The sequence below is a fragment of the Amblyraja radiata genome, chromosome 13, assembly GCF_010909765.2.
Source record: "Amblyraja radiata isolate CabotCenter1 chromosome 13, sAmbRad1.1.pri, whole genome shotgun sequence".
Lineage (NCBI taxonomy): Eukaryota > Metazoa > Chordata > Chondrichthyes > Rajiformes > Rajidae > Amblyraja > Amblyraja radiata.
The window spans coordinates 50,716,393-50,740,504 of record NC_045968.1 but is presented as its reverse complement, the minus strand read 5'-3'; the positions used below and the strand labels follow the sequence as shown (position 1 = coordinate 50,740,504).

Sequence of the window (24,112 nt, the reverse complement as noted above, 5' to 3'; positions counted from 1 at the left end):
CATTACGATGTATCTTTGTTATGATATTATTCCTATGCTTTCTCCTTGAAGCTTGAGGTGAAATGTAAACATGGCTTTGTTGGGCATGCCAATGAATACATTTTTATAGAAGAACTACAGCTATTCTCAGAAACAGGATCCAGGCCCACTATAAAATAGCCTAACTGCAAACTGCATTAAAAGACACAGCGTGCTGAAGTAACTAAAAAAAAACAACACAAAAGTGTTGTTTCGTAGAGTTACTCCAGCACTTAGTGGCCATTTTTGTAAACTGGCATCTACAGTTCCTTGTTTTTACGATAAACTGCATTAATTGACGATTCAATAACACGGTTATTTAGTCACATCCTTTTTTTAAAAAAAGTGTGAGCACCTGAGATATCAATGTTGAAATTCAGAGCACCATCTTACAGCTTACAAAGTGCATGTACATGCCCAGTATTACTCTATAAATCATCTGAATGTGCTATGGCATTGTAAAGTAACAAATATCCACTACAAACTAATAGGCTCTCAGATTAACAGAAGAATATTTTAAATATTTCAGAGTGCTACATAAAAATGCCATTCATGTTTGGAGGCACTAGAAATATGTACAGTGTTATCAATGGGGATTTTAATCCAGCACCCATTCTCTGAGATCATGACCAACACAAGCAAAGTTTAGAATACAATCAGCGCCAAAGAAGGGGAAGGTTGGTGGTGGTAGAGCTGGCACGTCTGGTTGTTGTTCCATCTGGCTGCGAGTGAATGATGTTTCAATCAGATCATCTTGAAGCTGTACTGAAGAATCCAGCATGAAATTCCTGTATCTTCTCAATTCTCCCTCATCCCTCCAGGATCACCACATTCGGATGGATGCTTCAACATGAAATACTAAATCGGTTTTTCGTTCCGCAAATGTTGCCTGATCTGTCGACTTATTCCAGTATTTTTTATTTCGGATTAAATGGCCTAGGTTTTTTTTTTTCACCCAGTGGTCATAGACCTACTTTTGGCCTAAGTTGTGATATTGAGTAAAAGAGAATATAAATGTAGGTACACAAAAATGCTGGAGAAACTCAGCGGGTGCAGCAGCATCTATGGAGCGAAGGAAATAGGTGACGTTTCGGGCCGAAACCCTTCTTCAGACGTAGGTGATGTGATTATGTAATGTGATGTCTAAGACCTCACAAAGCTAGGCAGTCAACAAAGCAAACGCTGAAATCAATGGTGATTTTCTCCACACCTGCAGTTTGCTATTCAGGGGCAAATATAATCGTTGCATAGTATGAATCATCAGAGGCAACAGAAGTTGTTAGATTCTGTCTGATATTTTTCCCAGGGACCTGTAGTACAGCATAGTCAATGGAGAACACCGTGGAGATACGATCATTTGGCTTCTGAAATAGAATTGAAAGAAATTGAATGTGAATAAGTATTGTGGTTAATGTGTGCATTGCATCAGAAGTTTGCAGTTCTATTTCAATTGTTTGCAAATACTGTTCGACTGAAAAGTGTTCTCTGACCGCCTCCGCTTAGTCTGTCTAGGCCTACGTGATCTTCTGGTTGCTAAACACTTTAACTCCCTCCTCCCATTCCCACACTGACCTTTCTGCTCTGGGCCTCCTCCACTGTCAGAGTGAGGCCCAGCGCAAATTGGAGGAACATCACCTCATATTTTGCTTGGGCAGCTTACAACCCAGCGGTATGAATATTGATTTCTCAAACTTCAAATAATCCTTGCTTTCCTTCTCTCTCCATCCCTCTTCCACCTGATTCATTTTACTAGTGGTACACCTTCCCTTCAGCCAACAATGAACCACTCTATATTTATTTCATCATCGCTTGCTTTGATCTATCATTTTCACTCCTTACATTCTCTTTGTACCCATCCATTTCTCCAATGTCAGGTCCTGAGTAGTCTCCTCACATCACTTATCTCTGCAAATAACTGATCAGTAATTGGCAAGAAAATGGGCTGGAAAGAACCAAGGTGATCCATGCATCTCCTGTGACTTTCTCACCCTTTATCTTACACAGAAGAACCAATGGTTCAAGAAGAGAACTGGTCACTGTTCCATAAAGATAGTTATGGATAGGCAATCAATGATGACCTTCCCAGTTACACTCACACCCTACAAAAACTAGCATGAATAAACTTGCACAGCTTTAATCCAAAATAAATGAAAACAATAGTTCAAAGCGTTCAGCTGGTCAGGAATAATTATCTTCTTTTTCTCCACATGTGATGGTTGGCTTGTTGAATATTTCCAGCATATTCTCCTTTCATGACTGCTTTATATTTGGATAAAGACCTGGGTAGAAAATGGTGCAGTGCAGAATCTGAACCTGCCCAACAAAATGTCGGCTTACTCTGACATTAATGTGTATGTTTCCAAGGTCGGCTGCAGTTATCAGGACCATTGCTGACCAGATTAAGGTGATTGACAGAAACATAAAGAGAGAAGCTTTCTAATTGCTGTGCCTGGAGGAATGTGAAAGTGAACATACAGGTGAATATACAGATGAATGTGTAGGTGAACGTACAGGTGAACATACAGGTGAACATACAGGCGAACATGCAGGAGAATGTGCAGGTAAATGCAGGTGAGCATTCAGGTAAACGTACAGGAGAACACACATGTGAACGTACAGGTGAATGTGCAGGTGAACGTACAGGTGAACGTACAGGTGAATGTCCAGGTGACATACAGGTGAATGTATAGATGGACGTACAGGTGAATGTCCAGATGAACGTACACGTGGATGTATAGCCTCTCCATTCATCTGTGCAACAATGGAAGTTGTGCAGCATGAAGCAAAGTGGAGGAGTAAAACACATCACTGCTGTTTTTCATGGAAAATCACTGGAGTTTGAGGAAGGAGATGTCTGTAGCAACATTGCCAACTCCCCTTGTCTGACAACCCAATTCTGTGAAATATATATCAGATCAGAGAAAATAAGAATGACACACAGTCGTTTTGCTACCTACAACTTCCTCTGTACAAAATACTTGAAATACTTAACATCACAGGTGATGAAGGTCATTCAGCTCCTTCTGATATTTTTTAATTAATTTTTCAGTTTCTGGGCATAGCTAGCAATGTCAGCATTGGTTGCCCGTGAGAATATAATGGTGGGCTGTCTTCCTGAACTGCTGAAGTTGTTTCAAATCAAGATTGTGTGCAGGTTCCCTCCCTCTCTCCCACTGACCTACACAATCAGCTGAGGTGTATTTACCTGACACTCGGCATCTGCTGTTGGGGGACTGGGATTAGGATCTGAAATGACAAAGAGAGATGTCAAAATTCTGATTTGAAAGCTGGGTATTGCACTAACCATCTCCAACCATTATCCAGTGGCAGAGCATTTGTAGAAATCTGTAAAAATGAAGCCATTAACGCATGTAAACTGACTTCTATCCCATCCAATTTCTGTCGGTTTAATAACTGGTGACCTTTAATGCCAACTCCTTATTCCTATATTTGCCACAGGTCAGTTTGTATATAACATTGCTGATCAGGCATTGGACATATTTTTGAACAAGTTATTTGCATAGTTTGCCGAGTATTGGTGAAACTGAACAAAGAAATGATGGGTTAGTGCTGAGGTCAGCTCCCCTGGCCTGTTAGAATGAATAATGTGAAGTGTTGTTACATCTTTAAATCAGGAAAAAGGCAGCTGAAGTGGAACTAACACACAAGTAGTTATTGAGGTTTATGAAGAACGAAATTACCTTTTTGTTATTGACTTACTACAAGCTAATATCTCATTTCAGAAAGAATCTAATCATTATTTACTCTCATTGTCTAAGGGATTCAGAATATATTAACCTAAAAATGATGCGGAGGCAATACATTTTTTCAGGTGCATGATACCAATGAGTGGTGCTATTTAGATTGTCTGTATATATTTAACGTGTTTACGCTGTGTATGAAAGCCTGATCAATGAGATAGTCATTTCAAACAGTTAATGACTGAGATACATTAACCACTGTCTATTTTTATATTTTTATCAGGCTAATTTTCTCAATCAACTAAAATATCAAATTTTGCTCCATTAGTTCAGTACTTGTGCAGAAACTGGTTTTGTGAATGACAATTAATTGATCGGATGTGGGTAAGACAGTCCAGGCCAGCATTCACTGTCCATCCCTTTATGCCCATCAAACTGTGTCTTCTCAGACTATTTCAGAGGGGTGTTCAGTCTCAGTTGCAATGCTGGGGGTTTTGACCATGTACAGAACAGACCAGGAGAGATAAAAACCAGTTAAACAGATGCGCCTTTGTTGCAATCCAGTACCTTTTGTTCTATAATTATCATATTCATAAGTTTACGTTATAGGAACAGAATTAGGTCATAAGGTCATAAGTGATACGAGTAGAATTAGACCATTTGGCCCAACAAGTTTACTCCGCCATTCAATCATGGTTGATCTATCTTTTCCTCTCCACCCCAATCTCCTGCCTTCTCCCCATAAACCCTTCACCCTTACTGATCAAGGATTTGTCAATGTCTGCCTTAAAAATCCATCTATCCAGTTCCCCCATTATCAATTCATTTGTGTTCGTCATCCAGAAACCTGGTTTCAGTAACAAAGTTACTGTATACAAATCATCAAATTCATTGATGTATTTTTGGGAAAGCACTTATCCTCTTTACTTATTCTCACCTTATTGTAACTCCATTCCCAAACTAGCGTGGGTGATTGCCTTCAGAAGTATCCCAGCAAGGCACTTGTTATAGTGGTATCTGTTTACAGCATGTGGGATTGACTAATAAACACTGACTTTGCCATCAATGCATGGATAATGGTGAACAATGGAACTGCATTCGGTCATAACAGCTTGGTTATTTTGTCACATAGAAAACATATCTCATTTCATTTTAATCTGACTACACTGAAATAATTTGATTCTGAGGAAATTATAGTTTCAGCTTCTTGCGGCTTTTAGTTTATCTTTAGCGATTTTATGGTTTAAAAAAAAATCCTTTTCTACATCTCTCCTGATGGAACGCTTCATTTTGTTCATGGTCGATGCCAATCTCATCTGATTGCAAGGTCAGCCCAGGCTAATTTTCATTCTCCTCACAAAGAAAAGTCTGCCTTCCTTCTTTCTTTCTTTGTTCCTTCTTTGGTTTTTACCTGCTGTGGTAGATCCATCAACAGTGGAAAGTACTGGGGCTGGATTATCTTACCATTTTCACATATGAATAGTTCTGGTCAAATGTGTTTAATTTGTGGTCTCTGCACAATTAATGCAAAATATTCAAGGGGAATTAAAAAAAATACATTCTAGGAAAGATTAATATTAATAGAAAATATTAAAGATTAATAAACATATTAATATGTAATTATTAATAATGAATGGATGGGCAATGTAATCAAGCCCTGTGTAGGTTTTTTAAAGAAATTATTCTACAATCTATAACACCAACACCACTGCCTGGTTCTTTATTTTTTAATGAAACATTGCTAAATAAACGATGCTAATAGTGCTAAAAATAATGATTACATTTGATGTGGACTGCATCAATTTATGTCAGGAATATAATCTGTAGGAAATTTATGAAGTAATAAATGACCAAAGAATGTGGGAAAAGTAATCTGCATTCCATTGTGCTTCACCGTTCGTACCATATAGCAATGGGAAATTACTTGTGCAGGTGAAATAAAGTAGGAAAGATGCATCTGTTTGGAAAGCTGAGCTCTGAATATTCTGAAGATAGACACAAAAAGCTGGAGTAACTCAGCGGGTCAGACAGCATGTGTGGAGAGAAGGAATGCGTGACGTTTCTGGTTGAGACCCTTCTTCAGACAGCATCCCACTTTCTATCACCCGCTGAGTTACTCCAACTTTTTGTGTCTATCTTCGGTTTAAACCAGCATCTGCAGTTCCTGCCAACACACTGAATATTCTGGTCAGGTAATAACAACAGATTTTTTAAGGCAATAAGATTATTTACTTGAGCTGTTGAATCATTTCACCAGAAGAATAAAAATCTTATGCGACTCACCTTGTTTTTTTGGTCGGTATCTGATTAAAATGAAAATTAATATACAGATGATGACAAAAGCAGCTATCACTGCTGCAACGATGATCTCAATTTTGCCTTTTTTTGATAACTCTGTGACATTTTTTGTACTGTTTATTTGTTCTGAAGCAGTCTGCTGTCCTTCTGCAAAAAAAATGAACAATATTTCATTTCATTTAATAACAACAGCATAAAATGTAATGAGTTGAATTTAGTTCATGTATTGTATTTAATTCAAAAGAAAATCCCAGTTAACATGTCCTATTCTATTGAAGCTGAGACTAGCACCTATTTATCTGGAATTAAGAATGATTCAATTGTATTCTTATTTATAATCTGCAGATTGAATATTCAATGAATGTCAAATTTAAATATTTTTGCCACAACTTGCAGCAGTAATCTTAACATGAGTATTGGTCACGAGTGAGTATTGTAATCACGAGTGAGTAGTGAAATGTGGTGGACACTGCCTGGTCCATCAGAGGAACTAACCTCCTGTGCAGATAAATGAGCAAGTGCACTGCAGGAATTAAATGTTGGTTTACTTATACTAATCCTTTCCTGATGAGCAAATTAGACTTGGTGACCCTGTAATCCTGCCGATAATGTTCAAAGGTTCAAAGGTTCTTTATTGGTCACATACACCAATTGGTGTAGTGAATTGCTTATTGCCAGATAAGTCTTATGTTAAGACTAAAATGGATTATGGAAAAAGGTGGTAAGAATGATAACTTTCCAAGACCGGTTATTTAAGAAAAAAATTTAAGAAAAAGATTCACACCCTGTCTGAAGAAGGGTTCCGACCAGAAATGTCACCTATTCCTTTTTTCCAAAGATGCTGCCTGACCCTCTAAGTTACTCCAGCTTTTTGTGTCTGTCATCTTATTTATACGCTGCTCGCTACAAAAACGTAATTTTAATGGCCAAAGTGAGTCTTTCCCTTTACTGATAAACTTCAAAGTGTTACAGTGTGGCTAATGGACAAAATCGTTACCCATGCTGGTAACCATAATAAATGTATGAAGGAAGTTATTCTTTGCTACTCATCAGACTGGTTATAAAGCAAAGAATAGATCAACAAAATAATACTGCACAAAATAAAATGCTGGATGAACTCAGTGGGAAAAAGAGCATCTATGGAGTTAAAGGGGTGGTTGGTGTGTCAGGCTGAGACTCTGAATTAGGACTCATAGAGGCACGCAGGTCGAAACAAATGATGGGTCAGGGGAGGGAAATTAGGTAGATGAAAGCAAATGGGGGGGGGGGAGTGGGAAGGATAGAAAAAGAGGTAGGTGATAAGTGGAAACGGGTAAATGAAGAATGGTGGGCAGATGGAACCAAGTGGGTGAGGTTGATGAATCTGGTTACTGAGAGGCGGGGTTGAAAATGAAGGAGGATGCTAAAATAGAGTGAAAACTATTACCCATTCTATCAAAAGCTGGAAAACAACTATAAAGGCTTTGGAAACAAATAAAGATCGGGGCAGCACGATGTCACAGCTGAAAGAGGTGTTGCCTCACAGCTCTCGTGCACTTAGTTTGACCCTGACCTCTGGTGTTGGCTTTGTGGAGTTTGCATGTTCTCCAACTGGCATATGACTTTCCCATGGTTCCTTCTACAATCCAAAAGATGTTGCAGGGCATGATAAATTGCCCCTGGTGTGTAGGTGAGTGAGTGGAGTTGAATAGGAATATTGGGCAAATAAAATGGGATTACTGTAGGATTACTGTAGGACTGATGATCAGTGCGGACACAGTCAGCTGAAGGGACTTCTCTGTGCTGTGTGACTCTAAGATTATAACCCCCTTCCTGTAAAGTAATGAGTGCATGTTTCAAAGGAAATGTATGTCACTTTGCATTTTGATAAAAACCTATAGCCTGCAGACAATATTATATCAATCTTCATTTGTTGTACTGCTTCCTGTCATACTATAGAGATACTTATCGAACAAGAAATCTTTAGCAAATATCGAAAATAAAAATCTAATGGCTTGGAAAGTCTAAATTTCCCCAGCGATTGAGCTGTGAAAACTATTACCTTTGCAAGAGTATCATGGTATCTGTTACTTGAATAAATTGTGGCTCCAGCATTAGTTTGCTCAGTCTAAGTCCTTCACTGTCAAGTATTTTTATTGTAAATAGTATTTACAATGACAAGGATATTTGGAATTTTGTGTTAGGTCATGATTTAGTTAAAATTCCACAACTGACAAGTCCTGGTTATATCAGGTATAAATGGAATTTTGGGCAAGTGGATATTATGTTGAGTGAAAATTTTTGAAATTCAATCGAAAACGTCTTCCTGTTATTTTACACAGTGTGTGGTTTGAAAAACCACGGAAACTGTTCTCTCCTTTAAAGGCTTAAGGCAACATTAGCTCATTGGACATTTATGTACTCATGCCCACATATGTGAACTAATGAATGGAATAGACATTGAGAGAGAATGAATCTAGAGGTTGTTTGTCAGTGTAGTTAAGTTATGGCTTATGACTCACAGGCAACATTTACAGATTTATAGAAGTACCTAATTATGAATAATAATGAGTAATAGCTTCAGTGAGTAAGGTTAATTTATTGTTTTTCCACCGGAGTTTTCATTTCAATTTTGCCATTTGCCTGTGTTAGTGCTCAAAATGATTGCTTTCTTGCTGTTCAAACATTTCCAAACTTTTATGCAATTTACGTTTACTCAAATGTTCTTAAACACAGGCAAACAATGCTGCTTACATTTTGGGAGGATTCACTCCATAGTGTATCGATGAATGTGATTAAAGCAAGAGGGGAGGCCTGTTAAGTTTAGATTCAAGATTCAAGATTCAAGAGAGTTTATTGTCATGTGTCCCTGATAGGACAATGAAATTCTTGCTTTGCTTCAGCACAACAGAACATAGTAGGCATGACTACAGAACAGATCAGTGTGACCATATACCATTATAAAAATATATACACACATGATATGAATAAATAAACTGATCAAGTGCAAACAAAAGATAATGGGCTATTAATGTTCAGAGTTTTGTCCGTGCCAAGTTTAGTAATTATAAACAAAGAATATATACCTGGCGACTTAGTCTGCCAAAAATATTGAATACCATGTTATTTATAAGCAACGAAAATACACCAAATGCTGGTGTAACTCAGTGGGTCAGGCAGCATCTCTGGAGAACATGGATAGGTGACGTTTCAGGTCGGGACCCTTCTTAATGCTCACTGAAGATGATCCCAGTTCATATAGCACTTTGTCTTTTTTGTAAACTGGCATCTGCAGTTCCTATTTTCTACATTCTTCTTATTTAAGTATATGATTATGCACGTTCTAGTTTTCCTATCAGAGTGATGCACTGATAGGAAAACTAGAAAATACATCATTTTGGCCAAGACTGGAATAAAGTAATGACTCCACCCTTTCATTTTCAAAATGCTATAGATTACTTTTATTATTACTACTACTACTACTACTATTACTACTACTACCACCACTACTAATATAAATTGTTACTTTTTCTTTAAGGAATAAGACTTAATTTAGGAATCACAATGTGTCCACTGAGGAGTGTGTGTGTGCTAAATATAACAATGAAATAATAACACAAAGTGCTGGAGTAACTCAACGGGTCAGCTAGCTTCTCTGTAGAACATGGATAGACAACATTTTGATTTGGGATTGTTCTTCAGATTTGTTGTAGTAGGAGGGAAAAAGCAGGAAAAGAGATGGGGGTGCTTCAGTGTGCCTGTGTTGAAGGTTATTTTGAAATGGCTCCAAAGGGAAAATTCTTCATATCAATTTCTATTGTTCCACTCGCAAGAAGACCACACCAGAAGCAAATTCAGTCTGTATTTTAATGAAGTTACTAAAAAACTCAGCCCAAGCAACTGAGGATAATATGTTTTGATTCACAAGGTATTACCTCAACAAACTCATTTAATTACCTATGCAAACCAACTTTCTCTTTAAACTGGAGGCAAGGCCAACCGAACCCTGAAAGCACAAAGAGACCTATTGTCCTGGTAATTAAATGCATTGGATTGCATGGGTGAAATTAGGGTATTTTAAAAATAGTTTTATAGAATGAGTCATTTGTTCATGGAAATGAAAATCTCAGAATAAATATTAGAATTTTGTTATGGTGGAAATATTAAAGAATAATTGAGAAACCCATATTTACTTCAAAAGGTTAAAGTGAACCTTTTGAATTGGTGCAAATAAAGATTTCCAACTCAGGATCTCATTGTGTGTGTGCGTGTGAATATTTGTATATACAGTGCATTGAGAAAGTATTCAGACTCCTTCACTTTTTCCACATTTTGTTACATTACAGCCTTATTCTAAAATTGGTTACAGTCATTTTTTTTATCATCAATCTACGCACAATACCTCATAATATAAAAGCGAAAACAGGTGTTTAGTAATTATTGCAAAATAATTAAAAATAAATAACTGAAATATCACATTTACGTAAGTATTCAGACCCTTTGCTGTGACTCTCAAAATTGAGCTTTGGTGCATCGTGTTTCCATTGATTATCCTTGAGATGTTTCTACAACTTGATAGGAGTCTACAAGTGGTAAATTAAATTGATTGTACATGATTTGGAAAGGCACACACCAGTCTATATAAGGTCCCACAGTTGACAGTGCATGTCAGAGCAAAAAACAAGCCATGAAGACGAAGGAATTGTCTGTAGACCTCCGAGACAGGATTGTGTTGAGACACAGATCTGGGGAAGGGTATAAAACATTTTTTGGAGCATTGCAGGTCCCGAAGAGCACAGTGGCCTCCGTCATTCTTAAATAAAACTTTGAAACCACCAGGACTCTTCATAGAGCCTGGCCAAACTGAGCAATCGGGGGAGAAGGGCCTTAGGATAGAGACTTACTAACATATTCAGGGAGGTGACCAAGAACCCGATGGTCACTCTGACAGAGCTCCAGAGTTCCTCTGTGGAGATGGGAGAAACTTCCAGAAGGACAACTATCTGCAGCACTCCACCAATCAGGCCTTTATTGTAGAGTGACCAGACAGAAGCCACTCCTCAGTTAAAGGCACATGACAGCCCGCTTGGAGTTTGCCAAAAGGCACCTAAACAAAATTCCCTGGCCTGATGAAACCAAGATTGAACTCTTTGGCCTGAATGCCAAGTGTCACGTCTGGAGGCAAACAGGCCTGGCCAATACCATATCTACGGTGAAGCATGGTGGTGGCAGCATCATGCTGTAGGGATGTTTTTCAGCGGTAGGAACTGGGAGACCAGTCAGGATCGAGGTAAAGATGAACGGAGCAAAGTATAGAGAGTTCCTTGATGAAAACCTGCTCCAGAACGTCCAGGACCTCGGACTGGGGCGGAGGTTCACCTTCCAACAGGGCAATGACCTAAAGCTCACGTCCAAGACAACGCAGGAGTGGCTTTGTGACAGGTCTGTGAATGTCCGTAAGTGGCCTGGCTAGTGCCCGGACTTGAACCCGATCGAACATCTCTGGAGGGACCTGAAAATAGCTGTGCATCAACACTCCCCATCCAACCTGACAGAGCTTGAGAGGATCTGCAGAGAAGAATGGGATAAATTACCCAAATACAGGTGTGCCAAGCTTGTAGTGTGATACCCAAGAAGACTTGAGGCTGTAATCACTCCCAAAGGTGCCTCAATAAAGTACTGAGTAAAGGGTCTGAATACTTATGTAAATGTGATATTTCAGTTATTTATTTTTAATTATTTTGCAAAAATTTCTAAACACCTGTTTTCACTTATTTTATTGTGGGCTATTGTGTGTAGATTGCTGATTAAAAAAAAAGAATTTAATCCATTTTAGAATAAGGCTGTAACGTAACAAAATGTGGAAAAAGTGAAGGGGTCTGAATACTTTCTGAATGCACTGTATATATATTGCACTCCCTGAAAGGCCTTCTACCCTCTCTGGACCTTTTTATTTCTAACTGCTGGCGTGACATCAACCGTCTCAACTTTTCCACTGCCCTTGCCTACTCTAACCTCACCCCCCTTTGAACGTACAGCCCTCCGCTCACTCTGCAGCAACCCCAACATTATCATCAAACCTGCCAACAAGGGAGGTGCCGTGGTAGTCTGGCGTGCTGACGTTTGCTGCACTGAGGCCAGGCGCCAGCTCTTGGACACACCCTCCTACCTATCCTTGGAGCATGATCCCAGAGATGAGCATCAGGCCATAATCTCACAGACCATCTCTGATTTTATCACTTCTAGGAGTCTAAAGACGGGTCTCGACCCAAACCTTCCCCCATTCCTTCTCTCCAGAGATGTGGCCTGTCCCGCTGAGTTACTCCAGCTTTTTGTATCTATCTTCATTTTAAACCAGCATTTGCAGTTCCTTCCTGGGGTGGGAGATTGCAACCTTCACGTGGTCCACCCTGTTTCGACTAATGCAATCAACCCGACGTGCACAAACAAATAGATCGAATAGAACAGGTTGACCTACAACTTTAGGCTGTGCACGCCATACGCAAGAAGAGGTTCCTTCCTACGCACACATATAATATATTATATATATATATATTTCTATATTACTAAAAGTCTGATCTTGACCGCTTTTGGCCCAATGTGCTGCGATTTCCGAGAGAACGCCGCCACCTACGGTTATCATTTTTGTCCACCTCGCTCAGAGCCCACGTCTGCCTTCCTGGACCAGAGGATTTTTCCCATCGATGAAAAATCAGAGACATATTTATGGGTTTTTTTTAAATCACCATTCTCTCTGCTGCCCCTGCTGGAGGGAGGGGGTGGGACTATAAAACCAGGAAGTGGTGTACCTCACTCAATCTCTGCAAGATGGAGGTCACGTCTCTCTAAGCTCTGAATAACACTGAACACATGTCTACTCAACTGTGAGTGCCCTTAATGTGGTTTGAAAATGAAAATATGGTTGGTTTGAAATAAAAAGGCACTGCCTGCAAATGGTTGTTTGGGGGGTTTGGGTTGAAGTAAAAAGACACTCTCTCTCTCCCCTCCTCTATCTCCCCACCTCTCCCCCCCTCTCTCTCCCCCCTCTCTCTCGCTCCTCCCCCTCCCCTCTCCCCCTCCCCCCTCTTTCCCCCCACTCCCCCCCCTCTCTCCCCATCCTCTCTTCCCCTCCTCTCCCCCCTCTCTCTCCTATTTTTCTCCCCTCCATCCCCTCCCCTACCCTCCCTCTCCTAAACCCCCCCTCCCCTCCACACCCCCTACCCCTTCCCTCCCCCTCCCTGCTCCCCCCCTCTCCCCCCCCTCACCTCACCCCCTCTCAGCACCTCCTCTCTCTCCCCCTCACTCAGCCCCCCCCTCTCTCCCCCCTCCTCTCCTCCCCCCCTCTCCTATCCCCCCCCCCTCTCCCTCCCTTCCCCCCTCCTCTCTTCCCCTCCTCTCCCCCCTCTCTCTCTCCCCTCTTTTTCTCCCCCTCCTCCCCTCCATCCCCTCCCCTACCCTCCCTCTCCTAACCCCCCCCCCCTCCCCTCCACACCCCCCATGATAATTTTATACCTTCCCCAAATAATAATCTTGATACATGGATTACAGGTTACCTTGCAGTTCATGGAGTAAAATCCAATGGACTGTTTCTTTCTCTTAATTCAATACTTAGTTATATAATGTGTCATAGTTAAAGTAACTGGACAGACAGAACTATGCAGACACACATTATTGACAACCCCACCAGCAGATCAGGATGTGTATCTGAGACATTCACCACAGCTATACAGTGAGCCATATATACCTTATGTGCCTAAATAAGTTCAAGTTTTAATACAATAAACGATTTATCATGCAATTATTTGGATGCTAGAAATGGTTGCAGACATACCTGTAAAGTTAACAGTGATCTTTGTTGTATTTGCTTTCTCGATGTTAACAAAATCTGCAACTGAAAGCAGTTCACAACCATACGTTCCAGAGTCATTCTTTTTCAGTTGCTGAATTGACATTATCGCTGTGTTCGTGTCAAGGTTCCATAACAATTGAATTTGGTCATTAGCAGATATGTTACTGGTCTTCAAACGGATTTCTCCAACCTTGATTTTATTCCCCGATGTATACTTGTACCACACCAGGCACATGTGATCAGTGAAGTTTACCTTTGATAGCACACAGTAGATGGTAGCTGATTCCCCATAGTTCTTCATTATGGTTGATGGGTACTGCAACAGAGTAAGAGATTCACCTACCAATAAAAACAACAGATAGTGGGATGAGGAAGATTATTGTCTTTTTACGGTTTATAAAATGTGGTCAGTTAGCAGTCAAGCCAAATGAATTCATTTCATGCCATTCAACCTTAAAGAATAAATTAATTATCAAAATGAACCAAAATTGTATGGGTGGTTACCAGTAACCATTCTCCATTCTCTGACATAAAGCAGGATGGTTCATGACTTCTGACATCAATTGATTACATTGATTTCTGCTGTAGTGTTCTTTTTCTAGAAATCGAATACAATAAAAGCCCTCAAGAAGATGTATATAGCTAGATATTCATATACTTATTAAACCTCTGATCTTGTTAGTGTGTATATGTGGTTGTCTTTACATCTTTGCAAAAACTATGCGGTAACGATTACATTTTTACGTATTCCAGTTGACATTTTTCCCGTCGAGGCCGGGATCACCTTATCTGAACATTTCATACTTTATTTCTCGACATTACTGATTAAAGTTTAAAAACATCAAAAGACTTTGAAATTAAAAGCACCAGCTTCAAATGATTACGTCACAATGGCTCAGCTAGCAGAGACCACCCTGAATGAAATTTTATCCTTATTTGACACGTTATTCGCAATTATAGCTTTAAAAATGCCAACTTTCACAAGATTTTTACATATTCTGATTCACATTTTCCCCTTCGTGGCCAAGAACACTTTCACTGAACATTTTATGCTTTATTTCTCGATTTATTACTGATTAATTACCTTGAATTTCAAACTGGCCAGCTTCAAATGATGACGTCACAGTGGCTCGACTATCAGAGGGATGGCGAATTGCTATTGCAACGCGCAGGGCAAGTGCAATTGGAATTTTTTTTAAAGATCGCTGCTGAGGAAGGCAAGGGGAGTGCTGGAATCTTACATTCGTGAACGGCTTGAGTTGGAGGACTTAAGTCGAGAAATAAAGCATAAAATGTTCAGTGAAAGTGATCTCGGCCGCAAGGGGAAAAATGTGAATCAGAATATGTAAATATCTTGTAAAAGTTGGCAGTTTTAAAGCTATAACCAGGTAGGAACAGGTGCGTTGGGGGAGCAGACCTAACGGGTCTGCAGTTGGTCTGGTAACAAATAAAACTGGGTATACAGGCCTCACTTTTTATGTATGGGTTACATTCTTGAAATGTGGCGCACAATTTGACAACACATAAATTAAACATATATGTGACTTTGTTGCCAGGTGTATATTTGAGTGCATTATTCCAAACATATTAAATCATGTAAATCATGCTTTGGAATTAAATGTACGTGCGTTATTACAAAAATGCATAAATCAAACATGTGTAAACTGTGAAGTGCATCTACTGGACATCTATACCAAAGTAGAAAGTTCTGAAAACACAGTTCAGGGAGCAACTGTGGAAAAATAAACCGAATTAGCATTTCAGATCAAAGAAATGAAGTTTGCTTTGAGTTGCAGACAAGGTGGGAAAGGAAAGCATAAAGACAAAATGAATATTTCTAATAGGGTGTGGCTAGAGTTGTTAGAGGCATCCAGGTAAATGAGGACAGCTAAAGAGAGGGACAGTGAAAAAGGGAACATTAAACTGATATTATGGCATTTGGAGAAGGAGAATGCAAGCAAGTCAATGAAAAGATGCAAAATGCAGAGCTGTAGGAAATGCAAAGATGATGCTAATGGAGATGGATAAATTAAGATAATCAACAGATGCCTATAGATAGACACAAACACTTGGAGTAACGCAGCGGGCCAGACAGCATATTTGGATAAAAGGAATAGGTGACGTTTCAGACTCTACCCGAAACGTCACCTATTCCTTTTCTCCAGAGATGCTGTCTGACCCGCTGAGTTACTCAAATTTTTTGTGTCTATCTTTGGTTTAAACCAACATCTGCAGTTCCTTCCTGCACGATAGATGCCTATAGCAGAACTGGATAATTTTTATAAAATTAGAAAAAATGAGTTACTTGGAGTTGTAGAAATCAGTGTTGGATCCAGATGGCTGCAAAGTGCCCAGACACAAGACGTGATATTGCTGGTCAAGCTGATGTTGGGCCTCATTATAACCATATGGGAGCCACAGACAGAAAGGTCAAAATTAGGTATCAGATGGAGAATTAAAGTCACTAGCAATAGGAAGATTACTCCAATACATTGGGACAGAATATGTTTGACCTTGAAGGATAACTGTGCTTCTATTTACACATATGCTGTGTGACTTGCTGAGTGTGTCCAGCACATTCTGTTTTTATTTAATAACCTTGTTTTATAACTACAATTAACTTATGCTCATTTATTTTCAAAATAGGTTTGTACTGTAAAATTGGCATGCATACATATTTCATACATACATATTTCAGCAAGTATATATGAACAATTTTGCTGAAATATGTGAGATTGAGTTAAGGAAATTTTCTTTAAAAGTACCCTTTAATGTTAAATAACATACTGTTTGTTGAACAAAGATTGAACCCAAGCAATACATGTCTGAATAGTCAAGTGATATGAGCTATGATTTCCTTTTGATACTTCATGATACAATTGTTAAATGACTACAATTAACAGGCAAATAAATCAATCACATTTCCACGATAGTGCTCCTGTTATTGCCATGTTATTTCCACGGTAGTACAGCATGTGAAAGCTGCCATCATATTACAAATAAAGAGTGGATGACAATGAAGATCAAACTGTTGCATATTTTTCTTTTCAAAATGTTGCTGGCATACTTTGATAAAATTGCATTAAAACAATGATGTTTCATCTTATGCAATGCACATTCTACTACATAGTGAATTACCACATGTTTAGGATTTGGCAGGAAAACATACAATATGCATATATAAGGTTTAAGGTATTAATCAAAATATTAAATGTAATCTGTGGAATGGTGAATGGTTATCAGGATTTCATTTATTGTTTATTAACGCAATAATTTGTGGAGAGATTTATCTACAACATTGTTAGCATGTTTCCACTAGTGGGAGAGTCTGGGTTTTAAAGGGGACAGCCTTAAAATAAAAGGACGTACCTTTAGAAAGGAGATGAGGATGAATTTATTTGGTCAGACGGTGGTGAATCTGTGGACTTCATTGCCACAGAGGGCTGTGGAGGCCAAACCATTGGGTATTTTAAAGCGGAGATTGATATATTCTAGATTAGTACAGGTGTCAAAGGATCTGGGGTTGAGAGGAAAAGATAGAACAGCCAAAATTTAATGGTGATGACCCGAATGGCCTAATTCTGCTCCTACGACTTATGAACATGAACTTATGAGAATTAAAATAGAGTTTAATAGAGTGGGCGGACTATTGTTAGAAAGGTTGGCATGCTCAATACACAAAGAATATTAACTACCCATATAAGATTTTATGATCAGGGAGGAAATCATGTACGAAAAAGAAAATGATTGTTAAGATAGTACTCTTCAATTAAAAAATTGTAACCTATTTAGCCGAACTTGAAAAGCAAATGTTTGTGGCCCTGGTTACCAGCTATGGCTAGGCTTTGAAGGAGTTGGTCATTGTCTTCAGAAAGCAGGGTAGAGTACACACCTCAGTCTGCATCATTGGTAAGGGAGGAAAGAAATATGATGAAGTTACATGCTTAAACATTGTGTCTAATGTTATGACATTCCAGAATGTGACAGATAAGATTTACGTCTATGATGTAATCGGGTTTCTTGCTTGTAACTAACGAATATCAGTGGAATGGCAAAACTAAATTCTCCCATTGAATTGATTGCCAGCAGTTGGCCTTCTTCAGATTAACCATTAAAAAAATGTAATCTGTATTAATATTAATTCTGTCGTCTGGAGAATACAAAGCATGTTCTAAAATAATTTAAGAAAGAACTGCAGATGCTGCAACAATCGAGGGTAGCCAAAAAATGCTGTTGAAACTCAGCAGGTCAGGCAGCATCTATGGAGAGAAGGAATAGGCAACATTCCTCAGTCTCGACCCGAAACGTTGCCTATTCCTTCTCATTCCTATGTTCTAAAAAATGTTTGATGGCTAACAATATGATAAACAATATGATTTTTTATAGCTTCTATATATAAGGAATAGTTTTTAATTAACAGCACAATTGTGCCCCCCTCAGATTAGAAACCAAACTATTCATTTAGGTCCAAAGAGACATAAAGTGCTGGACTAACTCAGCAGGTCAGGCAGCATCTTTGGAGAAACATGGATAGATGATGTTTCAGGTCAGGACCCTTCTTCAAACTGGAGAAGGGTTATGACCTGAAAAGCCACCTATCCATGTTGTCCGACCCGCTGAGTTACTCCAGCATTTTGTGTCTTGCTTTGTAAACCAGCATCTGCAGTTCCTTGTGTCTGCTATTCATTGGGGTGAGATGTTCCTTTAACACAGTCTTAATGATGAGCTTTAAGGCCAACCTTATCAGAGTATCCTCTTCAGAATCAGAATACCTTTACCAATAGTTCTCCTCAAGGTCTTTGAAATGGTCAACTTATTGCCATATTATTTTATATTATAGACTATTGTGTGGAGACTGCCTGCACTTGAGGCCCAAGTTTCTTACTGATGAGTGAGTGGGTGATTGGACACCCTTTATTTCACTGGTTCTCAGTTGTACGCACAATCCTACTGCTGTGTTCATGGAATAGACTTCAGCCCAGTCAATCAACTGTCTCAACAAAAAGGCACCATTTTCACTTACAGTCTTGGTGATGAGTTAAATAAAGAATATGATATAAATAAGCTCTTTAACCTGAAACATTAGCTCTGCTCTTTTCACAGATGCTTTTTGATGCTGAGTGTTTCCAGAATGTTCTGTTTTTGTGATGCGGATGAGTGTAACCTGATTTTGGAATATCAGCATCAAAGCATATGGTGCGAAATCAGTTGGAAACCTGACATTTGATCAATTACTCCCATGAGCTGGGAGATAGAGATTATCTCTGCATAATTAGAAAATACTTCTTCCAGTATAAAGAAAATAATCAGAATCAGGTCAGACAACATCTCAAATATCTGAACAATATATGTTATACACTTTAGAAAACATAGAAAATAGGTGCAGGAGTAGGCCATTCGGCCCTTCGAGCCTGCACTTGAGCCTTTACAGGCACAAGTAAGAATAAGGTGATGCAGATGAGAACCCAGTAAAATATGTTGATGTTCTGGGGCAAATGGATAATGATCATGGTCTTGGAGCTATGCCTATTTTCATCTGAAGTTTTACTGTCAAAATACTGTTGAGAATATTACCATTACTGTTATTTAAGTTTAAGTGACTGCAGCCTCATTGGTGAGTAGGTAAGTGAATACATATCAATCTGTAATAAGATAGATACAAAATGCTGCAGTAACTCAGCAGGACAGGCAGCATCTCTGGAGAGAAGAAATAGGTGATGTTTTGGGTCGAGACCCTTCTTCACACCTCTACCGCACTGAGGCCAGGCGCCAGCTCTTGGACACCTCCTCCTACCTATCCTTGGAGCATGATCCCACAGGTGAGCATCAGTCCATAATCTCACAGACCATTTATGATTTTATCACTTCTGGGAGTCTAAAGTAGGGTCTCGACCCAAAACGTCCCCCATTCCTTCTCTCCAGAAATGCTGCCTGTCCTGCTGAGTTACTCCAGCATTTTGTGTCTATCTTCGGTGTAAACCAGAATCTGCAGTTCCTTCCTACTCAATCTGTAATAAGGCTAATACCGTGCAACAATTCCCATTCACCACTGCCAAGCTAGCTGGCACTGAGAATTAATTGTCGAAAGTGCAGAGTCCCATTTCTGACCATAGATATTTAACACATAATTTAAAACATTTGTTATTTTTTCTATCCGTTAACATTTTTTTTCTCTTTTAATTAGTCTTTTTTACCTTGCCTTATTTTGTACATCTTTCAGTGTTGAATACACCACTCTAATTTTCATTTCATTCTTTGATACTTCTACATTTATTTTCTAATTCTTAAAATTAAATCAATCGGATTGTATTGTTGCCCTCATTTTCATACACTTGCAAAGAGCTCAAATCTGCACACTGTACCACAAAAAGTTGCAAAAACCATTTCCTGCAAATGTGGGTCAGCCAATACTGTATATGTAAGTAAAAAAATGCAAGAATGTAATTTATAAACTTCCTAGGAAATTAACAGCATCTCCTTTGAACGATATCATTATCCAGGATTAAGAGGTTTAAACATACCCTCAAGAAAAAGCATTCATAAAATTTATTGCAGTAATTTTATGTTTTACATTACAATAATTAATTCTCGTAAAGTGGTGCAATACAACTCTAATGGCTTTTTCCTATTCATTAGTATTGAGAAAACCAACTCATTCAAATAAATGAACTATTTACATGGAAAAGATTGAAGTTAAATAATTGCAATATTGAAGTGCATTAAAATAGGAGTACTTTCTTTCTTCTGTCTTTCCAGAGGAAAGGCTTGGTTAAACCAATTTTTTTTAAACAAAATAATCTGATATACCTACCCTTTGGCAACATGAAATATAAAAGAAAGTTGTGCCAATGTAGGAAGCATTAGCATATCTTTCTTTTACATTTCATGTTACCAAAGGGTGGGCATATCAGCTTCTTTGTGGAATTGGCATCATGTTTCAAAACAATCCGAGCTTCCTTTACGCTGGGGATGGACACAACATCCTGGAGCAACACAGCATATCAGGCAGCATCTCTTGAGAGAAGGAATGGAGAGATGCATTTCTCCCAAGATGCTGCCTGACCCGCTGTGTTACTCCAGCAGTTTGACAATAGACAATAGGCGCAGGAATAAGCCATTTGGCCCTTTGAGCCAGCACCGCCATTCAATGCGATCATGGCTGATCATCCCCAATCAGTACCCCGTTCCTGCCTTCTCCCCATATCCCCTGACTCTGCTATTTTTAAGAGCCCTATCTAGCTCTCTCTTGAAAGCATCCAGAGAACCTGCCTCCACCGCCCTTTGAGGTAGAGAATTCCACAGACTCACCAGTCTCTGTGAGAAAAAGTGTTTCCTCGTCTCCGTTCTAAATGGCTTACTCCTTATTCTTAAACTGTGGCCCCTGGTTCTGGACTCCCCCAACATCGGGAACATGTTTCCTGCCTCTAGTGTGTCCAAGCCCTTAACAATCTTTGTGTCTATCTTCAGTGTAAACCAGCATCTGCAATTCCTTCCTACACATCCCTTCATGCTGGATTTTAGTTATAAAATGATTTGGTGAATTTTTAATGGGAATGTGTGCCTGAGATAAAGTTTAGACTGTTGTTTCTGTGATGTACGCCTGTCTAATATTATTTGGATTTGACATTGTACAGAAAGAGAGAACTTGAAATGATCCATTATCTTCTTGCATTCCCACAGTACAAAAGCACTTCACAACCAGAGACATTATACTAAAGTGCAGCTGATGGGTTGTCAATATATGCAATGTCAAAATTTGTTTATATATTTGATTTGTCTTCTGCAAACTAATATCGAGTCAATTTAAACATATTGAATAGTGTCAAGAAATCAAATCCAGCTTGCTAATGCTGTTTGCAGTCAGCGAGATGGTCTCTGCCTCCAAAATTTGTTCCATTCTCTTACATGCTGAGTACCACGTTTAACTGTACTAAATGAGGATGAATAACAACATTGGAAGTTATACTATGAATTAATCATAAGTAGTATTTCCATTGTTGTCTCAATTCAACCTGGCCTCTCCTCAACTCCATTCTTCTCTTTGTGTTGCAACCTTTAAACACCCACACAAGGGCTTTTCCTTGGTTTGTGCACATTAATCAAATCAAAAACTTACCCAAAATCTCATCTCCACTACTAAAGCAGTATATTATATCAGGCAGTAACTCTGAAATTTGATTCCAGTGAAGTCGACGGAACTGAATTTCTAATAGACAAAACTGACGGACATAGAGTCAGGGTACAGGGAAAGAGATTTTGAATGAATGTGAGGGCGATCATCTTCACCCCCAAGTGTGCTTAGTACCTGGAATATAATGCTTGAGAAAGTGGCGGGAGTAAACTTGCTGGCAGAAGGATCTTGACATGCACTTGAATTGCTTGGATATAGAATATTACTGGCCATATGCTGGAAAATGATGTTACTAAAGATGTGCCCACAAGTTGGCATGAAAATGATGGGCCAAATGGCCTGTTTCCATGAATCTAACTGAATCCTTCTGGCACCAGATAGAGCATTTAGCATTGTTCTGTGGGATTTGGTCACATTTCTTAAGCCCCTGTCCCACTTACATGTCCTTGGCATGCTAATTACGTGACCTGGTGGTCGTGTTGAGCCGCGATGGTCCCGCGAAGGTTTCATGCACACACACAGCCGTCTGGAGTGCGTGACGTCATTTGAAGATGGACACAAAATGCTGGAGTAACTCAGCGGGACCGCAGCATCTCTGGAGAGAAGGAATGCGTGACGTTTCGTGTCGAGACTTCTTCAGTCTGAAAGAAGGGTCTTGACCCTAAACATCACCCATTGCTTCTCTCCAGAGATGCCGCCGGTCCCGCTGAGTTACTCCAGCATTTTGTGTCTATCTTCAATTTTTTTGGTCCCACTCTGGGAATAGAAGTGGGGGCGGATCCGCACCACAACGGGCGTGAGCCCCAGGCCGAGTTCAGCGATCATTTGCCTGCTTCTGCTGCTGTTGGAGGTGAGACGTTGCATCACGCCAGGGTCTTGGGCCTGTCCCACTTTGGCCGTCAGTTACGCGACAGGCAGTTGGCGTGAAGATTTTGTTCACTACAAAAATTTCGGAGCCTTGCGCGATGTCGCTCACAACTCCATACCCCTCCGCGCTTCTCAGTGGGACTGGCCCCACGCGGCCACACGATGCCCGTGCGCCTCAACGCGACAACGAGGTGCGTAATTTGCGTGCCAAGGACACGTAAGTGGGACAGGCCCTTTACTCTTTCACATAAGGGTGTGTGCAGAGGATTGAAATGCAATCACTATTCCTGGGACGCGTTAAATACACATACTGGATGCTTTCACAAGCATCCAGTATGTGTATTCAACTGGTTTACATAAGGGGCTCCTCTATGGAAAAAAAGTATATACTCCCTCACCCCAACCCAAATTCAAACGTTGCAATGTGACAGCTAACACAAGTCAAGGAAATATCGTGACAGAAATATTCAACCCAACTATATCACGGAAAGAGGAAGCACTCATAATGTTTGGCATCCTGTTTCATAAGTGGCAGCAATCTAAAAGTCTTTTTTGTAACTACTAAATTCATGCATATCAAATGAATGCTCATTTACGTTAAATTAGTATTGAAAGTCTGAGTTCTTTCTTACATTTATTTTTCAGTCTTTAACTTTGATTGAATCAGTACTACATCCCAACTAATTTCTATGTGAGACCCCTTTGTTACTTTTATGCAGTCATAAATCTTATATTAATGATATTGTCTTATGACATTGAAGGGGGACATTTTGTTCATTAAGTCTAAGCCGGCTCTCACTGCTCTTCCATTTATCCCATTCCCCCACAACATACATACATACATCAGTAACATCAGATTTGCATATGTATTAAAAAGTCCACAAAATAAAACTCGCACTTACCCTGAGCATTTTGCCATAGTGACAAAGAGAGGACCAGAAAGATTTGATGAGTAAACAGTATTGTGGCCATCTCTTTCATAGTTCCAAGCAACCAGACCCATGGACAAGAGGAGCTGTCTGAACACTGCACTCCTAAGCGCTTAGGATGCCTGTAAGCAAGATTTCTCCACAAGTGAATAACAATGACACCTTGGTTGCAAATATGTAACACCGCCCACTCAAGCCAAACCTCTTTGATGAACCCTCTTTGATTTGCAGGTCTCACATTCATTTTTTTCTAACATTCATTTTTTTACACTGCACAGATAGATGAGGGCGGCCCCTGGCATGGCGTGATCTCCCCAACAGGAAGGGTACCCATTACGAT

At 39.5% G+C, this 24,112-nt stretch overlaps 1 protein-coding gene across 2 annotated transcripts; it reads right to left on the bottom strand.

The window, feature by feature from the left end:
* Window positions 1-262: 262 nt before the first annotated feature.
* On the bottom strand, window positions 263-23,957 carry pdcd1 (programmed cell death 1). Of its 2 annotated transcripts, XM_033032071.1 has the most exons (5): window positions 23,746-23,957; window positions 13,828-14,184; window positions 6,003-6,164; window positions 3,224-3,264; window positions 263-1,382 (listed from the first exon to the last, which is right to left on the bottom strand). In XM_033032071.1, the coding sequence occupies exons 1-5, from the start codon at window positions 23,822-23,824 to the stop codon at window positions 1,239-1,241; spliced, it is 783 nt and encodes a 260-aa protein (XP_032887962.1). In that variant the 5' UTR covers window positions 23,825-23,957; the 3' UTR covers window positions 263-1,238. The 2 variants fall into 2 exon arrangements, with proteins under 2 accessions (XP_032887962.1, XP_032887961.1); XM_033032070.1 differs by lacking the exon at window positions 6,003-6,164 and having other exon boundaries at window positions 23,746-23,897.
* Between the last annotated feature and the right edge of the window lie 155 nt (window positions 23,958-24,112).